General features: G+C 38.2%; 1 protein-coding gene across 6 annotated transcripts in view; it reads left to right on the top strand.

The window, feature by feature from the left end:
• The window catches only part of LOC149311343 (protein DOP1A), a 76035-nt gene extending 55850 nt beyond the window's left edge, over positions 1–20185 (top strand). For 4 of the 6 annotated variants that reach the window (XM_089530835.1, XM_089530836.1, XM_089530834.1 and 1 more), the window contains 16 exons: positions 562–687; positions 2628–2762; positions 4651–4706; positions 5109–5213; positions 6072–6138; positions 6781–6925; positions 8500–8579; positions 9752–9861; positions 11374–11523; positions 13007–13068; positions 13977–14129; positions 15016–15152; positions 16377–16432; positions 17596–17760; positions 18638–18767; positions 19599–20185. In XM_089530835.1, coding sequence (XP_089386961.1) covers positions 562–687; positions 2628–2762; positions 4651–4706; positions 5109–5213; positions 6072–6138; positions 6781–6925; positions 8500–8579; positions 9752–9861; positions 11374–11523; positions 13007–13068; positions 13977–14129; positions 15016–15152; positions 16377–16432; positions 17596–17760; positions 18638–18767; positions 19599–19904 — 1983 coding nt within the window. In that variant the 3' untranslated portion in view covers positions 19905–20185. Of the gene's footprint in view, positions 1–561; positions 688–2627; positions 2763–4650; positions 4707–5108; positions 5214–6071; positions 6139–6780; positions 6926–8499; positions 8580–9751; positions 9862–11373; positions 11524–13006; positions 13069–13976; positions 14130–15015; positions 15153–16376; positions 16433–17595; positions 17761–18637; positions 18768–19598 lie in introns of those variants that run through there. The other 2 variants (XM_089530837.1, XM_089530840.1) reach the window with 2 other exon arrangements.
• Positions 20186–20428: the final 243 nt, after the last annotated feature.

The following is a 20428-nucleotide window of genomic DNA, read 5'->3' as shown; positions in this document are numbered from 1 at the left end:
TAATTGTTTAATACACCAACAGAGTACCTGAAGGACCATTAGAAGTAAACTGGCTGTTGAATTTTTGATGGAAACTAAAAGAGTTAGACTATGAAAAAACCCACCTTGAAATGCTTTCCCAAATACTAATATTTGTTAGACAACATTATTATTTACTGTTAATGTGGGAAGGCGCCGCCTCTCCCTTTGTGTGAGTAAACTACAGAATTGCTAGTCTTTTGTAATCCAAATTCAGCCGCATGTCAGTTCTTACCAAGCTACCCCATAGGTTACCTACAATTCCCAGTTCTTCTTAAAACTTAATATGCCACCATTTTCATTTTATTTTCCTTATTTTCAGAAGTCCCATTTGTATTATTTAGAAACACCAGGAAAGAGGTAGCATACAGCAGCTTCTTGCCATCAAATGCTATTCCCACCATACCCCATCTTCTTCCAAACAAATACTCAAAAAAACCCAACCTTACACTTACATTTTCCAGTATTTTACTGTTGTCTGACAACAGGATAATACTCTGGATGCATGTTTTGAAAATAAATGTCTTTTATTATGAATTTCAGAATCTGAGGCAGCAGATTCTTGAACTGCTGGGTCCAATTTCAATGAATCATGGTGTTCATTTTATGGCGGCTATTGCATTTGTGTGGAATGAAAGGAGACAACAGAAAAATGCTTCAAGGACTAAGGTATGTTAGGTGATAGAATCGTTTGAAAATAGTTCAGTATAAGACACTCACATCTTAATTCTTTTAAATGTGCCTGGAAAGGCAGTGTGCTTAGAAAAGCAGTAGTTAATCTTGATGACTCTCAGATTAGCTCCTTACATTGTCTTTGTGCAGCCAAAACAAAAATTATAGCTTGCAACTATAGCTTGCAATGTTTTCTGATATTAGAATTATATGGTGTTTTTTTAAAAGGATGATAATGATTTGTTTGCAGTTTGAAGGTTTTGATATTAGTTTAAAAAGATATGTGTTATCTCTGAGCAAGTGTGCAGCCTGGCAATCCAGTGAGTTTTAATGGTCAGATACTAGATACTCAGTTATTCATCCGCCCTAAACTGCAGGATGCTTTGTTGGTCAAGTCCTAGGCAGGCAAATGACAGAGATCACTAAAATCAGAACCTCTTCCTCTTAAAATACTCCATTAGCACCTGATAAGAGGGTCCTGGCCCGGTTTCTGGCTATAAAGTTTTGTTCTTTCACAGCCTCCAGTACCAGTCTTGGATTGTCTTTGTTGCTGTCTGTTTCTATGACTGAAACAGAAAAATGTTAGTTGGGAGTAACCCTGTTTAAGAAACATGAATCATTTTCAGCACAGGTATAGCAGAAAGCAGCAGAAAAACAAATTAGGGTTGTATCAAGCTCAGCCTATGCATTGGACTTTATCATACAGGGAAAATCAAGGGTTTAAACAATGATTATCCCATGAAAATTGCACAATCGCAATTCACATTTTCACATGATGTCGTGATTAAAGTGCCATTATCCTGGGAATAAACAGGCAATAAACAGCAACAAATCATTCATGAGATTTCCCTGTGAATGATTTGTTGGTGTTTATTGTCTCTTTATTGCCTGTTTACTCCCGGGATAATGGCTCTTTAATCGCTATGGGTGTGAAAATGTTAATCATGATTGCGCAATTTTCACGGGATAATTGGTGTTTAACCCCCCTGATTTTCTCTGTGTGATAAAGTCTATTAAGTGAATGCCAAGGAAGGTGGGAGTTTTTCTAATCAAATTTGTAATACTGGAAATCTTGCTTCTTTTTTTTTTTTTTTGCTTGAAGCAAAAGAAAAAAAGAAAAGAAGAAGAGGCATCCATCAACTGCATTATACTTCCAGAATTTTACTCTAGCAGCCTTCATAATTAGGATCCATAAGCTTGCTGCTTTTCACTGTTAGACTGACCTGTGTTACCCTCTGCCAGTAGGTCCTCCCCCTCCCACTCCTCCAGTGGATAAACTAAGAGGATGTTTTTCAAAATAGGTTCTGTGGTCTGGATTAATGCCTGCTCCAGGGAATCAGCTCCAGATGGTCTTCTAGTTTTGACTGTTACTTGGGTACAGTTTCTTCAAACCCACTGTAGATGTCCAGCAGAGTTGCCACATGCTGAATCCCCAACCAAGAGCTTCAAGATGTTCCTTTTTGGACTACATACACATGGCTTTCTGTGATTAGTAAAGATACAGAGAGGGTACTTTTAGAATGGATAATACAGTTGGACCTCCATATTTGCAGGGGATCTATTCCAGACCTCCCCCTCCTCCACAGATATGAAAATCCATTGTTAAGTAAGGAGGCCAATAAGGAGGATAGGCTGTAATTCATTCAGCAGCTCAGAGATAACAGCAGAATAAGCTAATTTGTCTGCACAAAGAAGTATCCCAACTTTTTAACTGGCTTGTAGCTCTAATTCTTATATCACTATTAAAATTGCTTTACAACTACTAATAGTACAGACCTTTATGTGGCTGCTGAAAGGTCAATTCCCTTCAATTCACTGGGGCTTTCTTTCAGGTAAATGGGGTAAAAGGATTACAGCTTAAACTACATGGACAGTTTTGAAATGATCAGGATTTAACTGTAATAGATTTAGAGGCTATATGTAATGTACTTTTCCAGGTCATTGCTACTGCCAGCGAAGAGCAACTTTTGCTAGTAGAGTTGGTTCGTTCTATCAGCGTTATGAGAACTGAGACTGTTATGCAGACTGTGAAAGAAGTCTTAAAGCAACCACCTGCAATAGCTAAGGATAAGGTATGGAAATAGCAAGATGGTTTTTGTGTGCCTTCAAGTCATTTTCAACTTGTGGCGACCCTAAGACGAACCTATTAGTGAATTTTCTTGGCAAGGTTTGTTAGAGGAGATTTGCCTTTGCCTTCCTGTCAGGCTGAAAAGGTAATTCAGTGAGTTTCCATGGCTGAGTAGGGATTCAAATCCTGATTTCCAGAGTCATAATCCACCACTCAAACCACTACTCAAGTTATGTCACAGGTGTTGGGTTGCTGTTGCCTTATGGATAGACTAGAGAGCCAGTTAGAGATATAAACCTCATTTGAAATTAAGCACTTTGTGATGAAAACAGATGGCAATTCTGACTTCAAAAAATACTACAACTCCAATGTAATCATGGTCATTTTATGCATTTTTACCATGTCCAGTAAAAGTCCCCATAGTTTATATCCCCTGGATATAAAGCCCCTGTTGTCTGCTTTTTAAAAATGTTATTAATAATGGCAACTTTTCTGAAATAGACTGCCTAAAACTAGCTTTCCTCACTACAGATTACTATAACTAGCTTTCCAGGTTTAATTTAAGGGTAGAAACAGGAAATATAACTGAGACAGGCATGGTTCCTCCACTCCCTATCTTTGTCTTATCACAGTCAATCTGTATCTTACTAAAATTACTTAGAATTTATCATTTTGATCACATCTGAACCCCCAAGATTGTAAGCAACAGTGTTGTCCAGCAAGTAGATCAACATCAACATTCCCTTTGAGAATTTCTTAAGCTTAGGAATTTCAGGATATTTGTATACAGGAGAATAAGCAGATACCATTATTTAATCTTTCTAGCTGTTTATTAAAGCAAACAAATCAGTTCATACATTTATCCAATCTCCTTGGAGAGATTTAGCATAGCACGTAGACATTACATTACATAGCACATAGACATTACATAGTTTAGGTATCTTCCTATATAGGCACACACATACACACACACATTTGTTGTTGTGTGCCTTCAAGTCATTTCCAATTTAAGACAACCTTATCATGGGATTTTAAATATCACATATTCTAGCCATATAGATATTTCATGCTTGTAATTGTATAACTTTCCATGATCTAGTCTTATTTGTCCCATAATAGATATCATTCAGCATAACAGTAACCATCAGTGCAGAAAGGAATGATTTTCTCTGTTAATCAGCATTGCAGTGTGTGGTACATAGCCATAAGAAGATTGTCTATAAAACTACCCCTAGTCTGGATTGAGGTGGTATTTCTACTGTGGCTGGGATCTCATCTGATCATCATCCAATAAGGAGATGAGCATTATTGCGCTTGAAAAGAGCCAACAACTAGAAACCACAAACTCTTGACCTGGCTACCTGCCTTTCAAGCATGATTAAGGCCTCATTATGGAGTTGAAATACGATTAGATGGGTTCTTGGTTTTTTCTACAAGACAGTGCCTCTGCTATTTTACACTAGAGCTAATCTTGTTTCTGTTTGGCTGCTTTGTACCCAGACAGCTGTGTTACACAGTTTCTCTTACAACAAATAACCCTGGAAGTTCACCCTCTATAGCACAGAGTACAATCACTTTTAACTGCGATGTAACACATTTTGTTTAGCAGCTAACCTGCAGGACTGGAAATTGACATATAAAAGAGCTAGTCTGTTCCACATATGGCTTTTCAAATGCCCATGTTTTAACTTTTTGCCATGTGACTGTAGCAGGCCCTGAAACTGTGCATGTGACCAGAGCACTCCTTGAAATTATGCTGTCAACTAATAATTTTTCTTTCAATGATTTGCATTAATTATTTGATTTATGAATTGTCATTAAATTTTGGACATTGAAAAAACAACATACTTTCTCTTTGTAACACTGTGCTTTTTCAAAAAAAATCTTTCTAGAAGCATCTTTCACTGGAGGTCTGCATGTTGCAGTTTTTCTTTGCATACATTCAGAGGTAAGACAGTGAGGTTATACCTTATTTCATATCTCCTTCAGTGTCTTCAAGTGAGATGTTTTCTAAAAGGGCATGTTCCTTTGAGGCTGAATGATTCTGAGAGCTGATAAATGTAGTCAAAGTGACAGAGAAAGAGTTGAAGTCTAATTCCAGGTTTTGAAAAATTACACACATTCAAGTCTGAAAATTGGCAGATTTGCTCTCTCTTTTTGTTTTCACATTTCCTCTAGCTAGAGTTCTGCATTATATCTTTACAAATGTCCTTTTGGGCTATTAAATGAGAGAAAACATCAAATTTATATGGTAGTGTTATCCATTCAGTCTGCTGTCATTCTGGAGTATGAAGAAATGTTCTAAGGAATAACATCTGGATGCACTCATGGCTTACTTCCTTTCTTCTAGAATTCCCGTGTCCAACATAGTTGACAGCTGGGCCTCACTGTTGCTTCTTCTGAAGGATTCCATACAACTTGGCCTTCCAGCTCCAGGACAGTTTCTAATACTGGGGTGAGCCACTTGGTTTACATGAGCATGACTTGATTTTCCTTTGGAAAAGTGCCTCTTATCCTTAGGAAAAATTCTATTTCACATTTGACCAAGATTTTAGTCTTCCATTCAGAGTTGGAAACTCATGTTCCTGTGCAGTCTAGCACATATGACTGGCTCCAGAGGTAACCAGTGCCAATATTTCTCCCTATGTAGCATCCTTGTAACTTTATGCAATGCTGATGTACAACCATGTTTTATTTCATTGCTTGGTTATGGCAGATAATCACCACAATCTTAAGTGTTTGCTGGTATGGAAAACCAATTATTTTTAGTTGTTCAGATATTTCAGTAAGTGCATTGGGCTGGATCCAGACTTGCTCTTCTGCATGGCAAATGGAGGAAAGATATTTACACACTGGAGAAAATGAGGAGGCAATGTTTAATAATTCCTCTCATAACCCCTCTCATGCTGCTATGGAGAATCTTTCTCTTGTCGGCACAAGATTTTCAGAGCTGCAGAAAGAAGGAACATGTGGCCATTAAGTAAATAAATAAATAAATAAATCCATTCTAATGGTTAGATTCCAGTAGAATCTAATGTGCTACACAAGGATCTTCTACTCAATAGGTACAGCTGTTGGAGGTTGCCTGTCCCCCTCCTAAGTTTTCTTGCTTCTAAAATGCTTCTCAAAGTCCCTGTGGAATTGTCTCCAATATAATATGAGAGCTGCTGTTAAAACAGGACATTGAACAGAACCTGGTTTACATAAAAAAAAACTTTAAATCTCAAATCTTTTTGGCCCAGTGGGGATTTATTTCCCATGGCTGTTATCATATGAAAGTTTACTAGTTTTTTGTTTCTGTTTGTTTTCAAAGAGTTTTGAATGAATTTATTATGAAAAACCCAAATCTGGATAATAAAAAGGACCAGAGAGATCTTCAGGTAAGAAGCTTATATTGTTAATTACTACTGGACTTCTTTTTTTTTTTTAAACTAGAATTTTAATCTGATTGCAGTGTGTTACTCAGCAATATTACCCAATTTTTCAAGCTCTAGTAATACAAACTATGGAATGGTTCAAGGTGACAACAACAACAGTAATTTTGTTTCTTATGCTGTCCTAGTGCTATCCTAATGTTAATTGCACTGAGTTGAATTCATTGGAAAGCATCTTGGTGATTTCAGCAAGATTTATGTACTCTTAATTTCTTCAGAATGCATACTTTGTGTTCCATATTTTTAGGGTTGCTTAATGTGTGATATTGCACCTAACGAATGCTTTGCTTACCTGTTGTGGGTTGTTGTGAAGGAGGAGTGGGGAACAAGTGTGCCAAGTATGCCCCCTTGAGCTCATTGCAGGAAAAACAGAATATAAATCTGCTTTTTTATTTTTATAAATAAAAATAGGGTTGTCCTGTGTAGTTGCAAGAACTACTAAATGTCATCAGTTAAGCCCTTATGGCTTTGTGTTGTTTATGCATGGTATTCCTCTTTTATAGAAACTGATGCCACAAGAGAAACACTTGCTTCTCTTACATGCAACAGTGAGCTTTCTGTTTGTGTTTCTTCCCCTCATGCCTCCAGGATGTTACTCACAAAATAGTGGATGCCATTGGAGCGATTGCTGGCTCGTCCCTGGAACAAACTACATGGCTAAGGCGAAATTTAGAGGTTAAGCCTTCCCCCAAGATAATGGTTGATGGAAACAACCTAGAATCTGATGTTGAAGGTTATTTTTCTCTCTTAATCTTCTATCCCAAATATCTCATCAGCTTTAGAAAATAATTTTATTGGATGTAAACACATAACAGAACTCCCAGGCCTACATCCAACATCACACTAGCAGATGCCTGCTAGCACAGAGTATAAAATTATACCCCATCCCCACACTACTACAAATTTGGCTCTAGAGTTTAGGATGCAGCAGAGAGAGGTGAGTCATCCTCTCTCTATTTGTCTCACAGAAACATCCCGTTGGATGCTGCTCCACTTATTTAAATTTACTTAAAAGTTAGCTAAGGACTATAGCGTTCTGTATGTATATGCTTAGCTGTTTGAGGGGCCATGTCTGTGAAGAGAACCCGACTGGCATCCTGTTAGTGACATGCACATGTTATGTTTCCCTTACACCTATATATGCCCTTTTATGGGCACTGCAAAGGTTTTGCATTCCTTTTTCTGCAGCAGCCAAATGCTCCCTACAACTTACCATGCAGCCTTAGAAGGGCCCTTCCCCTATGCCTCGTGGGAAGCAGGCATTTTCAAAGAAGTATACAGATGTGTCTCCATAGCAAGAACAAAATGTTTACAGTAGTGTTGAGACCTCTGGAAGACTATGGCTGACCGTAGTATAAGTCTAGAAATTTGTCTAAAAATTGACCCCAAAAACCTGGGTCGACATCCACGGGTCAATGTAAGTACTGTACTTCAATTCTTATTTTAAAAAAGGAACCATCCCCTGGTGAAATACAAGAGCATAATCTGTCATGCAAGCACTGACCCCCGTCAATTCTCCCATCCAGCCTTTAGTATGAGCACAAACAGTTATGCCTGCTGGAATTTTGCAAGTTCTTTGGCATTATTTTCCATTGCTTCACCCTTTAGATTCTTTGTTACATTCCCATAAGTTTTACCTCGACTTATCCTCGGGTTACATCAAAATCCATATTTTTTGCCCCCAAACCTGCTCTTGACTTATACATGAGGTTGACTTACAGTCGAGTATATGCGGTATGTCATGTCTGGCTATGGAGACAGGCAGATGCGTCTCCAGTCTTGCTTGCTCCCAACAAGGGCTGAAATGGCCAGGTGGGTTTGTGTTTTGTCAATCTAACATAGGTCCATATGCTGACTACTACACTACACTGCACTGTACAAGATTGTAGTCTGTGTATATGGTTTCTTCACCCAATCCTGCAGCCATCATATTCATAGTGAGGCATTACGGAGGAAATTGTACCTCCACCTTACCTGCCAAACAGCTAATTGGCAGAAATTCATCTTTATATACAAAGATCTATACATACTGCTCCAGCTCTGCATGCCCTGTGCTGGATCAAACTCATTATGGTACATAGTATATCTTTATGTAAACACTATTCCTGTTTGTTTGATTTATTACTATTGTTGAGCCATAAATATCCAAATTATTGTTCCAACTTTTGAGTGTATTTAGCTCAGCTTAAACCTGCAATACCTTTGCAGGAATAAAGAAACAAGGCTATAACTTTAGTTTTTGATCAGACTTCTTTTAAAATACTCTTAATAGATAAATGTACATTTACATTTTCATTTACTTTTTAGATATGTTATTTCCAGCTTTGGAGACCTCAAGCATAACTCCATCAGTTTATAGTGTTCATGCCTTAACACTGCTATCAGAAGTAAGGATTTTTTCCCTTTTATGTAGATTGTGTACACTTTTGTGTTTTAATAAGTAATATGTAGGGGGGGGGGCAGACTCCCCCAAAAATGTGGGGCTCAGTAGGTGCTCAGTGAAGTTTATGCTTGACGTGATGCCCTGCAGAGGTAAAATTAACAATAAAGGAAAACAGGTTCTTGATACTTCCATAAGGATGAGTTGACCTTTATTACAGGTCTATCTTTTACCTGCTGTAGGTGTTTGTGATACTTTTTTCTTGTTACATTTAATATTTTCTCTTTCTGGAAGTGTTTGATTCTGCTTGTACCTGAAAGTGGTGGGTTTTTAATATTTTCCTTTGTTGTGAATGGTAATGTCTCCCGAAAAGGTAAGGAAAATGTGGGGTGGCCTGTATCCATTCCTATGCTCTGGAATATTTCTTCCCCTTGGGCCTGAGTAAATTTATGCTGAAGCATGATTTGTACAGAACTCCCCCCTCTCCTGTCTTCTTCCTGTGTGGCTGCGAGGAGGATTTTGGTAATACTTACTTCTGCATTGTTCAAGCACTATATGTTGTGTCATCTGGTCCTGAAATTGCAGGGTTAATGTTGAATATGGATAGTCTGAACAAGCAACCCTGAGATACCATAGTTTGAAATAGACTTGTTTGAAGATAATAACCAAGTAGTAGTAGTAGTAGTATAGTAGTTCTCTCCCCAGCTACTGTACAAAACCAGGAGAAAGGTTTGTTCATATCTGGTTGAACAAGAAATGGGAAATATCTTGTTCACAGGCTTCTGTTACATCCAATTATTGATGGATGGTAACAGTAAAGAACCTACTTTAAGCATGTTTATGTTGTATGTGTTCAGTTCAGTCTAGGCCAAGATTTATACTATAGCAGCTGATGTAGTCCAGTGCCAATGTCAGGCATTCAGTAGGTATACAATTGTCATCTCCCATTGACAGCAGAATGAAGCAAAATCTTCTGCAATTATTATATTCAGTGTTGTAGCTTTACTGAAATAATAGCTGAAAACTGAACAGTCATCCTTTGAAACTTTTTATTTAAAGACTTTAAAAATACTTTTTGAAATCTGTTCAGTAGCACTCCAGAGGTGTGGAAGAGTATGTGTGTGAGAACTTTCACTAATATTTCCTGGGGTTTATTTAAAATTATTTACTGTATTCCAGGTTTTGGCCCATCTTCTGGATATGGTTTTCTATAGTGATGAAAAAGAGAGGGTTATTCCACTTCTTGTAAATATAATGCACTATGTTGTGCCTTATCTTCGCAATCACAGGTATCTCTGCAATTACATGCTTAACATGCTTAACTATATGCAGTTTCATGAAGCAACTGTGTTGGCATTTGCATATGGTATTCAACATATTCATAGGACTTTACCATGAAAGAGGGTGTCAATTTATTCTGTTTTGCAGGAATTGTTTCAAGGAGTATCAAGGGCTGGTGGGTGCTTCCCCCCAGATAGATTTTACCATCCCATTCAGTACTCCAGCTTTTAATTTTTACATACAGTTATTCTGATAAAAATGTTTTGCTACTCCTTTGTTGCCTCAAGCTAGTTTTTCCATAGTTGCATCTGCTACTTTTACTTTCACCGCATCAGAAAGAGTTTGGATTAGTGGTCGTGGGACAAAAGACTACACTACAAAGTGTAGTATTCATGATTATTAAGATATTGTTTAAATTCAATTCTTCTGCTTATTGGCTTTTCTGGGATATTTTGCATTTCACCAGATTGATGCTTCAAAGACCACATTTGCAAATTATGCATCTTGATTTTAAATAGTAATGTCTCAGTACCTTGGCTGACAAAACTCTGCTGAGCTCAGGGATATGTTGCTTGAGTCATACAGATTTAATAACTGAGCTTACTCCTTGTACTGCAGATATTTCTGTAATCGTTCACCTTTGTTCCTCCAAGTCTCTGCTTGAGGCTGATTGTTTTGACAGGAATGAAGCTTCTGAAACTGTTCCTGATACAATAGCTACTCGAAGAGCATGGCACAAATCTAAATGTTTCTCCTCATATGGACTGGAGTAGTTGTGGCCTTCTACATGTTGAATAACAACTCCCATCATCCTTTACCATTAGCCAGACTTGCTGTGGCTGATGGAGACTAGAGTATAAGAACTCTACTTCTTACCCTGTCCTGCCCTACTACTTGAGTTGTCATTGTTGTTCAGAGACCAGATGCTGGATCTAGACATTTTGATGACAAAGGACAAGATGGTGCTTCTATTCCAAGCCAAATACCTGCAGTAAATAGGACACTATTCTTAACCCTCTCCTCCCACCCCAAAGAAGCAGGCTAGTTTAAAGGGCCTTAGATACGTCATATGTTATTTGAGCTCTGTTTTCCTGCTGATGGGAATATTTGGGGTGGGGATTCTTAGGCAGAGTAATGGGGAGAAGAACTGTGACTGCAGCCCTCTACCTTTTCCTACCTGAGGCATTTTTCTCACTCTGCCTATTGGTAGGACTGGTCCTGATGCTGAAATGTACAGGTAGTGCTTGATATATGCATGAAGCAGAGTGATGGTGATTTTTACATTAATTAGTTTCCCTCTGAGTAAGGCTTTGACAGATCCTGCCCTTGGAGGATTGTCTGATCTTCAGGAGTAGCTTTTAGACAGAAGCACCAAGTAGCTGTGCGCTAGGACCCAACGTATCCTAATATTTTGCTTAGTATCCAACCAGTTGCATCCCAACATTTTGAATCATTTAACACTGGCTTTTTGCCACCAAAGTTTTTAATAATTTTAAGTTGGATTTCCTTTCTTCTTCCAGTGCCCATAATGCACCCAGTTATCGAGCCTGTGTGCAGCTACTGAGCAGTCTGAGTGGGTATCAGTACACAAGGAGAGCGTGGAAAAAAGAAGCTTTTGATCTGTTTATGGATTCCAGTTTCTTTCAGATGGATGCTTCCTGTGTTAACCAGTAAGCCTTTTTGTTATTGTTTTTTGTTGCTTGTTTTTGTTACCTGCCATCAAGTTGACTTTGACATGTTGCGACCCTGTGAATGAGAGACCTCCAAGTCACCCTATATCCTCAACAGCCCTGCTCTTGTGGATTCAGGGCTGTCACTTCCTTGAGCAAGTCAGACCTTACTGACAGTATGAGCTGTTCGACAATGGAATACACTGCCTCAGAGCATAGTGGAGGGTTTTGTTTCTCTTTGGAGGTTTTTAAACAGAGGCTATACTGATTTTGTATTCCTACATGATTGGTTGGACAGGATGACCCTTGTGATCTATTCCAACTCTAGGATTCTATGATCTATGATCTGCAGTGTGGTTTTCCTCTTTTCCTACTATCTACTATATTATTTGTTTATTTGTTTATTTCTGTGCCACCTTTCTCCCAGATTGGGGCTGAAAGCAGTTTACACTGATTGAAAAAATTACTAAGCATTGAGTGAGTCATGTCTTCTCATGATATGGCCAGTCTTATTTTAGTCATTTTGGCTTCTAGGGAGAGTAACCTACCTAGCAAATAAGCAAATTCCCTAAGATAGCCTTCTCCATCTTCAGGTGGAGTTGATGAAGTTGTAATTCCATGGGAAAGACAGTTGGACTACTATTAAATAGTGTTTTTCACAATACTAGAATTCCCACTAAGTCCTATGTCTTTTTATCTCTAGCATCATGGAAAGTGTTCTTACATGTTATTAGATCATCTGGCTTGGTATTGCCCATTCTAAGAGGCACCCACTCACTGCAGTTTCAGAGAGGGATCCTTTCCTGCCCCCCAAATGCCAGGGGTTAAGCCTGACACCTTTGCAGGCAACACATTCTCTGTCTTACTGAGCGACAGTCCTGGCAAGCAAAACTTCTTTCTCTCAGTTTCCACAACTTCCCCAGAAACCTGCTGTTTTCATTCTTCTTCATATCTGTTTAACGTCTTGTCTTTCAACAGCATTGTCAATTAATCTAGGTCAGCCATCTCATGTTTCATAAACCAATCTTTTTCAATTTCCACAACTTTCCAGTTCCTCCTCCTCCTCCTCCCCATTCTGCCTGTACATGACTCCATATACATCTTTTCCTGGCAATGAATGATGGTAGTCTGATTATTATGATCACTAATGCTGAATCTGAGACCAAGATAGTTCATTCAAAGATCTAGAGCTTCTCACAAAACCCTTACTAGACCTGAACTAAACTTACATTTTTGTGTCTCCTCATGCTACTCCACCCTAATCCATAGCCACTAAAGTAACAGCAATGTTCAGATCCTGAAATATCTTATTTTGATATACATCAAAATAAGATGTTTCAGATTCTGAACATCACTGTTACTTTAGTAACGTTACATGGCAGAATTCTGGGGGAAGTATCACAATGGTACACTCTTAGTTTTGTTTCAGTGAAAGTGTGTTTTTTATGACAATATCATTTTTTTGTTTCTTCCTTCTTTTTAGTTGGAGAGCAATTATGGACAATTTAATGACACATGACAAAACCACATTTAGAGATCTGATGAGTGAGTTCTGGCTTTCATACCCTATTTTAAGATCCATGGCCTCTGTGTGTTTGGAAATCTTTCTGATCATGTTAGCTGGTGAAATGTGAAGATTATCCCTTCTCATGGTTATTTAATGGCCCAGTCTACAACTGAGTTCTGCTGTGATGACAGTTTGTTGTGTATTTTGCCAGATGTACTTTGTGATGGCTGTCTCGACTTGGAAAGGAAGTCTGGGGCATGATAAAAGCCCTTCAGGGGATTGTGCAAAAACTTTAAGAAAAACGGTGAACTTGGTGAATAGGTTTTTGCTAGATGTATTACCCACCCCCAGAATGAGATATACACTCAAATATATTTCTTAAGGAGGAACCATAACAAAATTGTATCTGCTGTGTGTGTGTAAAGTGCAGAATAGAATCTAGGCACCAATTTTCATGGCTTTTTACTCAATGATTTGAACATTGTGATCAAAATGATTTCTTAGTGAAAAAATGAAAGTAGACAAATTCCCATTTGCTGTGCGATGGTCAAAAACTTTTATATCTTCAAAAGCCCAATGTGTTTTGTCCTTATCACCAATTGGCCTTCTTCAGGGACTAAAATAAAAAACAGTCAGAAACACATTTACTGTGTACGTAATATTGAGACAACAACAAAAAAAAATCTATAAAAACCTATTTCTTTAAAATTAAATAGTTTCTATTATACATATAAATATATACATACCAATTCTTAGAAATTTCTGGAGTTGCAGTCTGCACTCGCTATAAAAGTGGCCTTTTTTAGTATTAGAAGGAAGGAAATAGGTCTACCAATGGGTTCATATTTATAGATTTCTCAGTGAATACATGCTTTCCAATAATTTCTTAGTCAAGAAAATTGCCTTCCCTCATATCATCTTTACTGTCGTGTTACTCTTTCTTTAGCACGTGTGGCTGTAGCTCAGAGCAGTTCACTCAATCTGTTTGCCAATCGCGATGTAGAGCTGGAACAGCGTGCTATGCTTCTCAAGAGGTTGGCCTTTGCCATTTTTAGTAGTGAAGTGGACCAATACCAGAAATATCTTCCAGATATACAAGGTAAATAAGAGCTTTTTCCTTGCTCTGGGAGAAGATGGCTTGTATCATCCTGTGTTCATTCACAAGCAGAATGGACACTTGTCCTGAAGCAGATTCTTTCAACACCTTGCAACTGCCCATGTGTCCCCAGATCTGCCCTGAAGGCCCCTCTGGAGCACATGGGCGGGGGGGGAGATGGGGCTGCATCAGTGAGGCAAGAACAAGAAAGCCCCATTTCATGAGATGAAATCTGCTCATATAGCTTTGGGCAAAACACTATTGATGGCTTATTAATTTACAAAGCAAACAAAAATCTCTTGGCAATTGATTCTGAATCATACGTAGGCTGTGTTAGTACGTCTCTGGCAACCTGCCTTGAGCTGGATCCAGACTTTGTCATGACTAATTGAAGATCCACTGATTTCATTGGGTCTCTTCTATATATAGGTATGCCTAAATTCATCCCACTGTGCTATAAAATCCGGAACTTCTCTAATATGTATTCCCCAGCCTTTGGCATCCACTGGGCTTTGGTTCCAGGACTTTCCCATGGATACTAAAATCCGTGGATGCTCAAGTCCTATTAAACACAATGGCATAGTAAAATGGTATCCGTTATACAAAATGGCAAAATCAAATTTTGTTTTTTGGAATTTATAATTTTTAAAAATATTTTCAAGCCATGAATGCTTGAATCCATGGATACAAAATCTGTGGATATGGAGGGCTGACTGTATTTGCATCTGTGTGCATACAGATACAGATAGGATTGTGTATTTTAATCAGTAATTAATTGTCCAAAAAGCATTTTGTTTGGATTTTGATTAAAATTTCTTCTATGTGGTTGCAACTCTTTTATTCAGTAGAGTTCTGAACTGACGGTTCCTTGTTGATTTTCCTGTTTCAGAAAGGCTGGTCGAAAGTCTCCGTCTGCCCCAAGTGCCCACCCTCCATTCTCAAGTGTTTCTGTTTTTCCGAGTTTTGCTTTTAAGAATGTCTCCACAGCACCTTACCTCACTTTGGCCTACCATGATCACAGAATTGGTGAGTTGCAAATGACATTTAGAGCCTGGAGTAACTTTTTAAAAGTGACTTCATTGCATAGCATGCATTGCATGACAAGTTCTGTTGCTTAGCTTTTTTTCTAATGTAGAGTTTTATAGCTTTCTAAGATATCCTTTCTTCTCTTCTCTTGTTCACATTGCATTCTGTTTCTGTGTGATTAAATGTAAAACAAACACAAATGTAGTTATTTTTTAATGTACCTGACACCAACAACTGTGGCCTAAATTCAGTTGAAGTCCGCTAATTGAATAAATATAAAGACATAAAGGAACCAACAGCATCTTTGAGACTAACTGGGAAGAAGAAATTTCTAGCATAAGCTTTTGTGGACTCAGGATACAAAACCTTTAGCCTTCAAGGCAATTTGGAGTACAACACACATTACTTTACAATTGACTATGCTGGGTGGGCATGCTACAGCTATAAGGCAAAACGTCAAGACGCCAAGCAATCCCCACCTAGTTAGTACAAGACCAAAAGTATAAAACATGCTTTATTGGTCTTGTCTCAATGCCATTTTGTGGCTGCAGACAAAATCTGTTTGCTTAAGTTTGGCAAAGCTTGAATTTGCAGAGACCTCTAAATTCCTTAGTGCTTGCTATGGGAGAACCCACTGCTTTCTGTCCTCTTTTTCTCTGAAGATGCATACCTAAATCTCCTTTTTTACAAAGCTGTTTTGCTGCTTCATCCTTGCTGTGGTATGAATGGATTGAGACTACTGTGCAGGGAGGGAAGTAGTAGGAAGAGGGAATATCTGCCAGCAGGCAAAGACTATTTACTCAGACCTAACTGTTTGATACAGGAGGTCTTTTCATTGGGGTGTGTTATATTTTTTATCTTTTTAACAGCCTTTTAAATTAATGTTTTTAAATAAGATACTGTAGTTTATTTAAGCTTTAATCTCTTACAATATCCATTGTTTAAATTGTATTTTGTTTTAGCTCATATTGTGAGCCAGCTTGGGTCCCCTATTGGGAGAAAAGGAAAATATATACTTAAATAAATAAATAAATTGCATCATTTAGATGATTACCGCTCTTATCTGGCCTAGTATCCAAGTAAATTGTTCCTACTCTGCTATAGGTGTGGGATGGGTGGCCTGAGAGGCAGCTGACATGACAGGTGACTTTTCTTTCTTTAAATTACCTTTGTCCTTAAAAATAAAACTTTTTTTTAAAAAAAAGTCACATTTTTGTCTTTCAGGTCCAAGTATTTTTACTAATGGAACAGGAACTCACAGCTGATGAAGATATCTCAAGGTAATGCCAGCTTCTCTTTGCAGATTCATCTGTGAGTGATGGGTGATATTCTGCTCTATATTATACAGTCATTATTTTATACTAATCATTTAGAGAAAGTTTTTTAGTCTATGAAAACAGCAACATAATCTGTGCTAATGATAAGCAACAATAAACAAATTATTTGTTTCATTTAATGAATATCTGATATTGTGCCATCAGTTCAACTGCACCATTTCACAAACCACCTTATTCAGAGAGCAAAGCTTCAAAAAATAATTTCTCTGGTGAATTTCCTGTGATTGTTGCCAGTATATGATGACATTTACAACTATGATAGAAGCTACCCAATCTTGCATTCCTCTTTTCCTTCTTCCCTGGCCAAAAGTATACAGATTCTGTACAGATCTTTCATCCCTGCTTCACTGCCACATTGAATGCATCAGCAGGGAGCTTCTTTTTTCTCAGATCTCCTTGGGCTCCCATCAGAGTTGGGTCTTGAATCCCAGCCCCTTCTTTTCAACTGTTAGGCTTCTGCATGCTCTCACACACATTTTGAGCATGGCGTTCATATGAAAATGAAACAGAACCAACAAGTCTCAAACTGAATTTACAAACAAAGAGGGAAGAAAATTAGTGGAGTGGTGCACACAGACATTTGAAGAGAAATCTCTTTTCCCTGAAGAAGAGTTTTCTGTGATCTAAAGCAGTAGGAAAGCAACCTTGAAGTAATGTGATTGCTTTTTGACACTTGGTTGCAAATGTGCATCATCTCACTTTATTTTGCTTATGTCTCAATTTAGAGAAGGGATTGTTTTGAAGTCCAAATATTAAGAACATTGATAATTGGCTTTGCCACTGCCCATCACAACATTCAGATTATCTCCCCTTCTTTTATTGGTAGATACATACATTTTTCTTCATAGTCTCTGTGACTCACACAAATGGGTGAGTTCACAGATGACCACTTGAAGAACTACAGTTACAGGTATGCAGCCTGTCCTTTTTGTATGCTGATAATTTTTTTTCTAACATGCCTTCTGCTGCTTTCTATATGTACATAGCTTTTAAACACTAGGTGAGCCAAGAATGGATCTGTACCTTGCTCACTTTGTTTATTAATTTGGCAGCATTAATTTGTGACTATACCTAAGAATAATATCTTAACTTCATTCAAATTGTAGAACTTCGGGCCCATCTGTGGCTGGTCTGGAGACCACATACACTGGAGGCAATGGATTTTCCACATCCTACAACAGCCAGAGATGGTTAAATCTTTATTTGTCTGCGTGTAAATTTCTGGATTTAGCCCTGGCATTACCCTCTGAAAATCTGCCTCAGTTTCAGATGTAAGTAAATTGGTCTAGCTAGAAGCCACAATGTACTAAAGATACATCTGGATGTGAGAGAATTGTGTTGTCTCTGACACTGTTTTTCAAAGATCATTTCTTTGTGAGGACAGGGAAGATGCTCTTTACTCCAGTCTAATTGTCTCTTTTCTTTGTGCTTCAGTATACTGGGAAACTGTAATTGTTGAACTCTGGAGGTGATGTTGTACTCTAATTCTCATCAACTCCAGCCTGGTCAGTGGGGAGGAATGATAGGAATAGTGCTTCACCAATATTTGGAGGGTCACAGATTTACCAGCCCTATCTTTTACAGCCAAAACAGTGCGGCATAGATGAGCACAGCTCCACAGAAAGCAGTACTTCATATTATCTGGTACTGATGAAAACTTGGTAAAAACAAATTTGTACATGGTCAGAAGTGGGGCTGATTTATATGGCGCATCTTAATAAATGTGTCTGTAACCACACCCATAGATGTTGCCCAGGAGCTATAGCGATCTTCCCCAGAATGATGTCCTACAGGTGTTTGGAGCTATGACTACTATTGGCCACATGGCCATAGTTAGGAATATAGTACCCGTAGTCCACTTACTGTAACTTAACAAAAGGTACAATTGAGGCCTGGAAGAAGTTGTCAGGAAGTGGGGGGCGGCAGGTGTTGATTTAGAAAAGTTACTACTTAGAGGTGGCAATTATGAAACTGTTTGCTAAAATGTTAGAGATGAGTTACGTATCATGTTTTTCCCCCCTCTCTGTACGTTTGGTCTGTTTATTGAGATCATTCATGATATGCCGATATGTACACATGCATATAAACATCTTCCGAAAAGCAGAATGCATATTCCAATGGTGAATTTGCCTCACTTTTCTTTCACAGGTATCGGTGGGCCTTCATTCCAGAAGCTTCTGATGATTCAGGATTGGAAGTGAGGAGGCAAGGCACACATCAAAGGGAATTCAAACCATATGTGGTGCGATTAGCAAAATTACTTCGGAAAAGAGCCAAGGTAGGCAACTTTTGGTTCTTAGGATAGTTATTCTCTACTGTTGAAATGCCTATAGAAAACTAGGTCATGTGATGCATATTTTACGTCCATCATGTTCTTAGACCCATATCTAGCAGGTGCATATGTGTATATTCTTTCCACCTACGACATGACTGAAATATTAGCTAGGTTGAAGTTGTTGATACTTATAATTCTGGCAAAGGAATGAATATCCATTCATAGCAGAGAAATGGATTCAACCCTCAATATGCTTTCTTTTATCTCTACACATCTTAAAGTAGCATAGTGTAACATGAATATCTACTAACAGAGATATTGTTGCTGTATGGAGCACCATACTGAATACCAACACAGTTCAACATATTTGGGGAAATACTCAGTGTGCATGACTGATATCTCATTAGGCAAAGCAATCTACAACGTACATTTGCAATGTATTTTGAACTTAGTATGTTTCCGCATTTAGAACTCTGCTTACATTGTTGGATATACTTGTTACATTACCCACAAAATTCACTGTGCGTGCATAGTGCAACTTGAGGCTATGTGTGAAGAGCTGTGTTGTTTTGATACAAAAGATAACAGCAAATGAGACGCTCTGCTTTTAGACCTGTCCTCCCTGGTAAGATAAGCCAAGTTTATATGTCATTGTTGGACAAATTTGGACTCTGACACCTGCCAAAGCTAAAGTCTATTGAACAAAACCAGACTACTGAAAACAAAATTTTCTAACATGTTTTTGTTTCCCACACAATGATCTTATTGTGTTTCTTGGGCACTATGGCAGAATGTAAAATTATGAAATCTTGATCTTTGTTCTTGTATTTACAGAAAAATCCAGAAGAGGACAGCTCAGGGAAAACCTTAAACTGGGAACCCGGTCACTTGCTCCTGACCATCTGTGCCGTCCGTACCATAGAGCAGCTACTGCCTTTTTTCAATGTCTTGAGCCAAGTCTTTAACAGCAAAGTCACCAGCAGAAGCATCGGCCATTCAGGGAGCCCCATGCTTTACCCCAACTCTTTCCCCAACAAGGACATGAAAATGGAGAACCAAAAGACATTCTCTAGCAAAGCGAGACAGAAAATTGAAGAGATGGTGGAGAAGGACTTTCTGGAAGGGGTCATAAAGACATGAGGCTCAAGTGGCAAAATGTTTATCTTCTATAATGTTATCTTCAAATGAAACCACTCCATCCTTCCAGTGTATAGTTTCTTTTTCATACTTTGTATGTAAAATATACTGCGGGATGTATTTAATTTAAATCCCTGTAAATAAGTTCTGGATGTGGCCTGAATGAAGTTTAAATATCATTGGCTCATATTGATTATGGTGCCTAATATTTATGGTACATTTGTTTTTGTCATCTTGAGGTCTGTCTTTAAGAATCTACAATACAAGTTGCACATTTTTTTCTAGTTGTGTCTGTATTTATGTCTAAAAACTTATACAACATTGTTAAGGGAACAATTTTTCTGAACTTGGACTGGTCAGAAATTTTGGCATGGCTGCTAATGCTTGTGCAAGTTCAAACAAGTACCTAAATAAGGTGAACACACTGGAGTGCTATTCATTGGCAATCATAGCACCATTGCCATGATTGCAAATGCCCACTAAAACCCACCTGGCTTAGCACACTGTGGCTCACATGGGTGAGGAGG

The sequence above is a fragment of the Sceloporus occidentalis genome, unplaced genomic scaffold, assembly GCF_023333645.1.
Source record: "Sceloporus occidentalis isolate IW3139 unplaced genomic scaffold, rSceOcc1.0.p SCAF_6, whole genome shotgun sequence".
NCBI lineage: Eukaryota > Metazoa > Chordata > Lepidosauria > Squamata > Phrynosomatidae > Sceloporus > Sceloporus occidentalis.
This window is presented reverse-complemented; position numbering and strand designations above follow the sequence as displayed.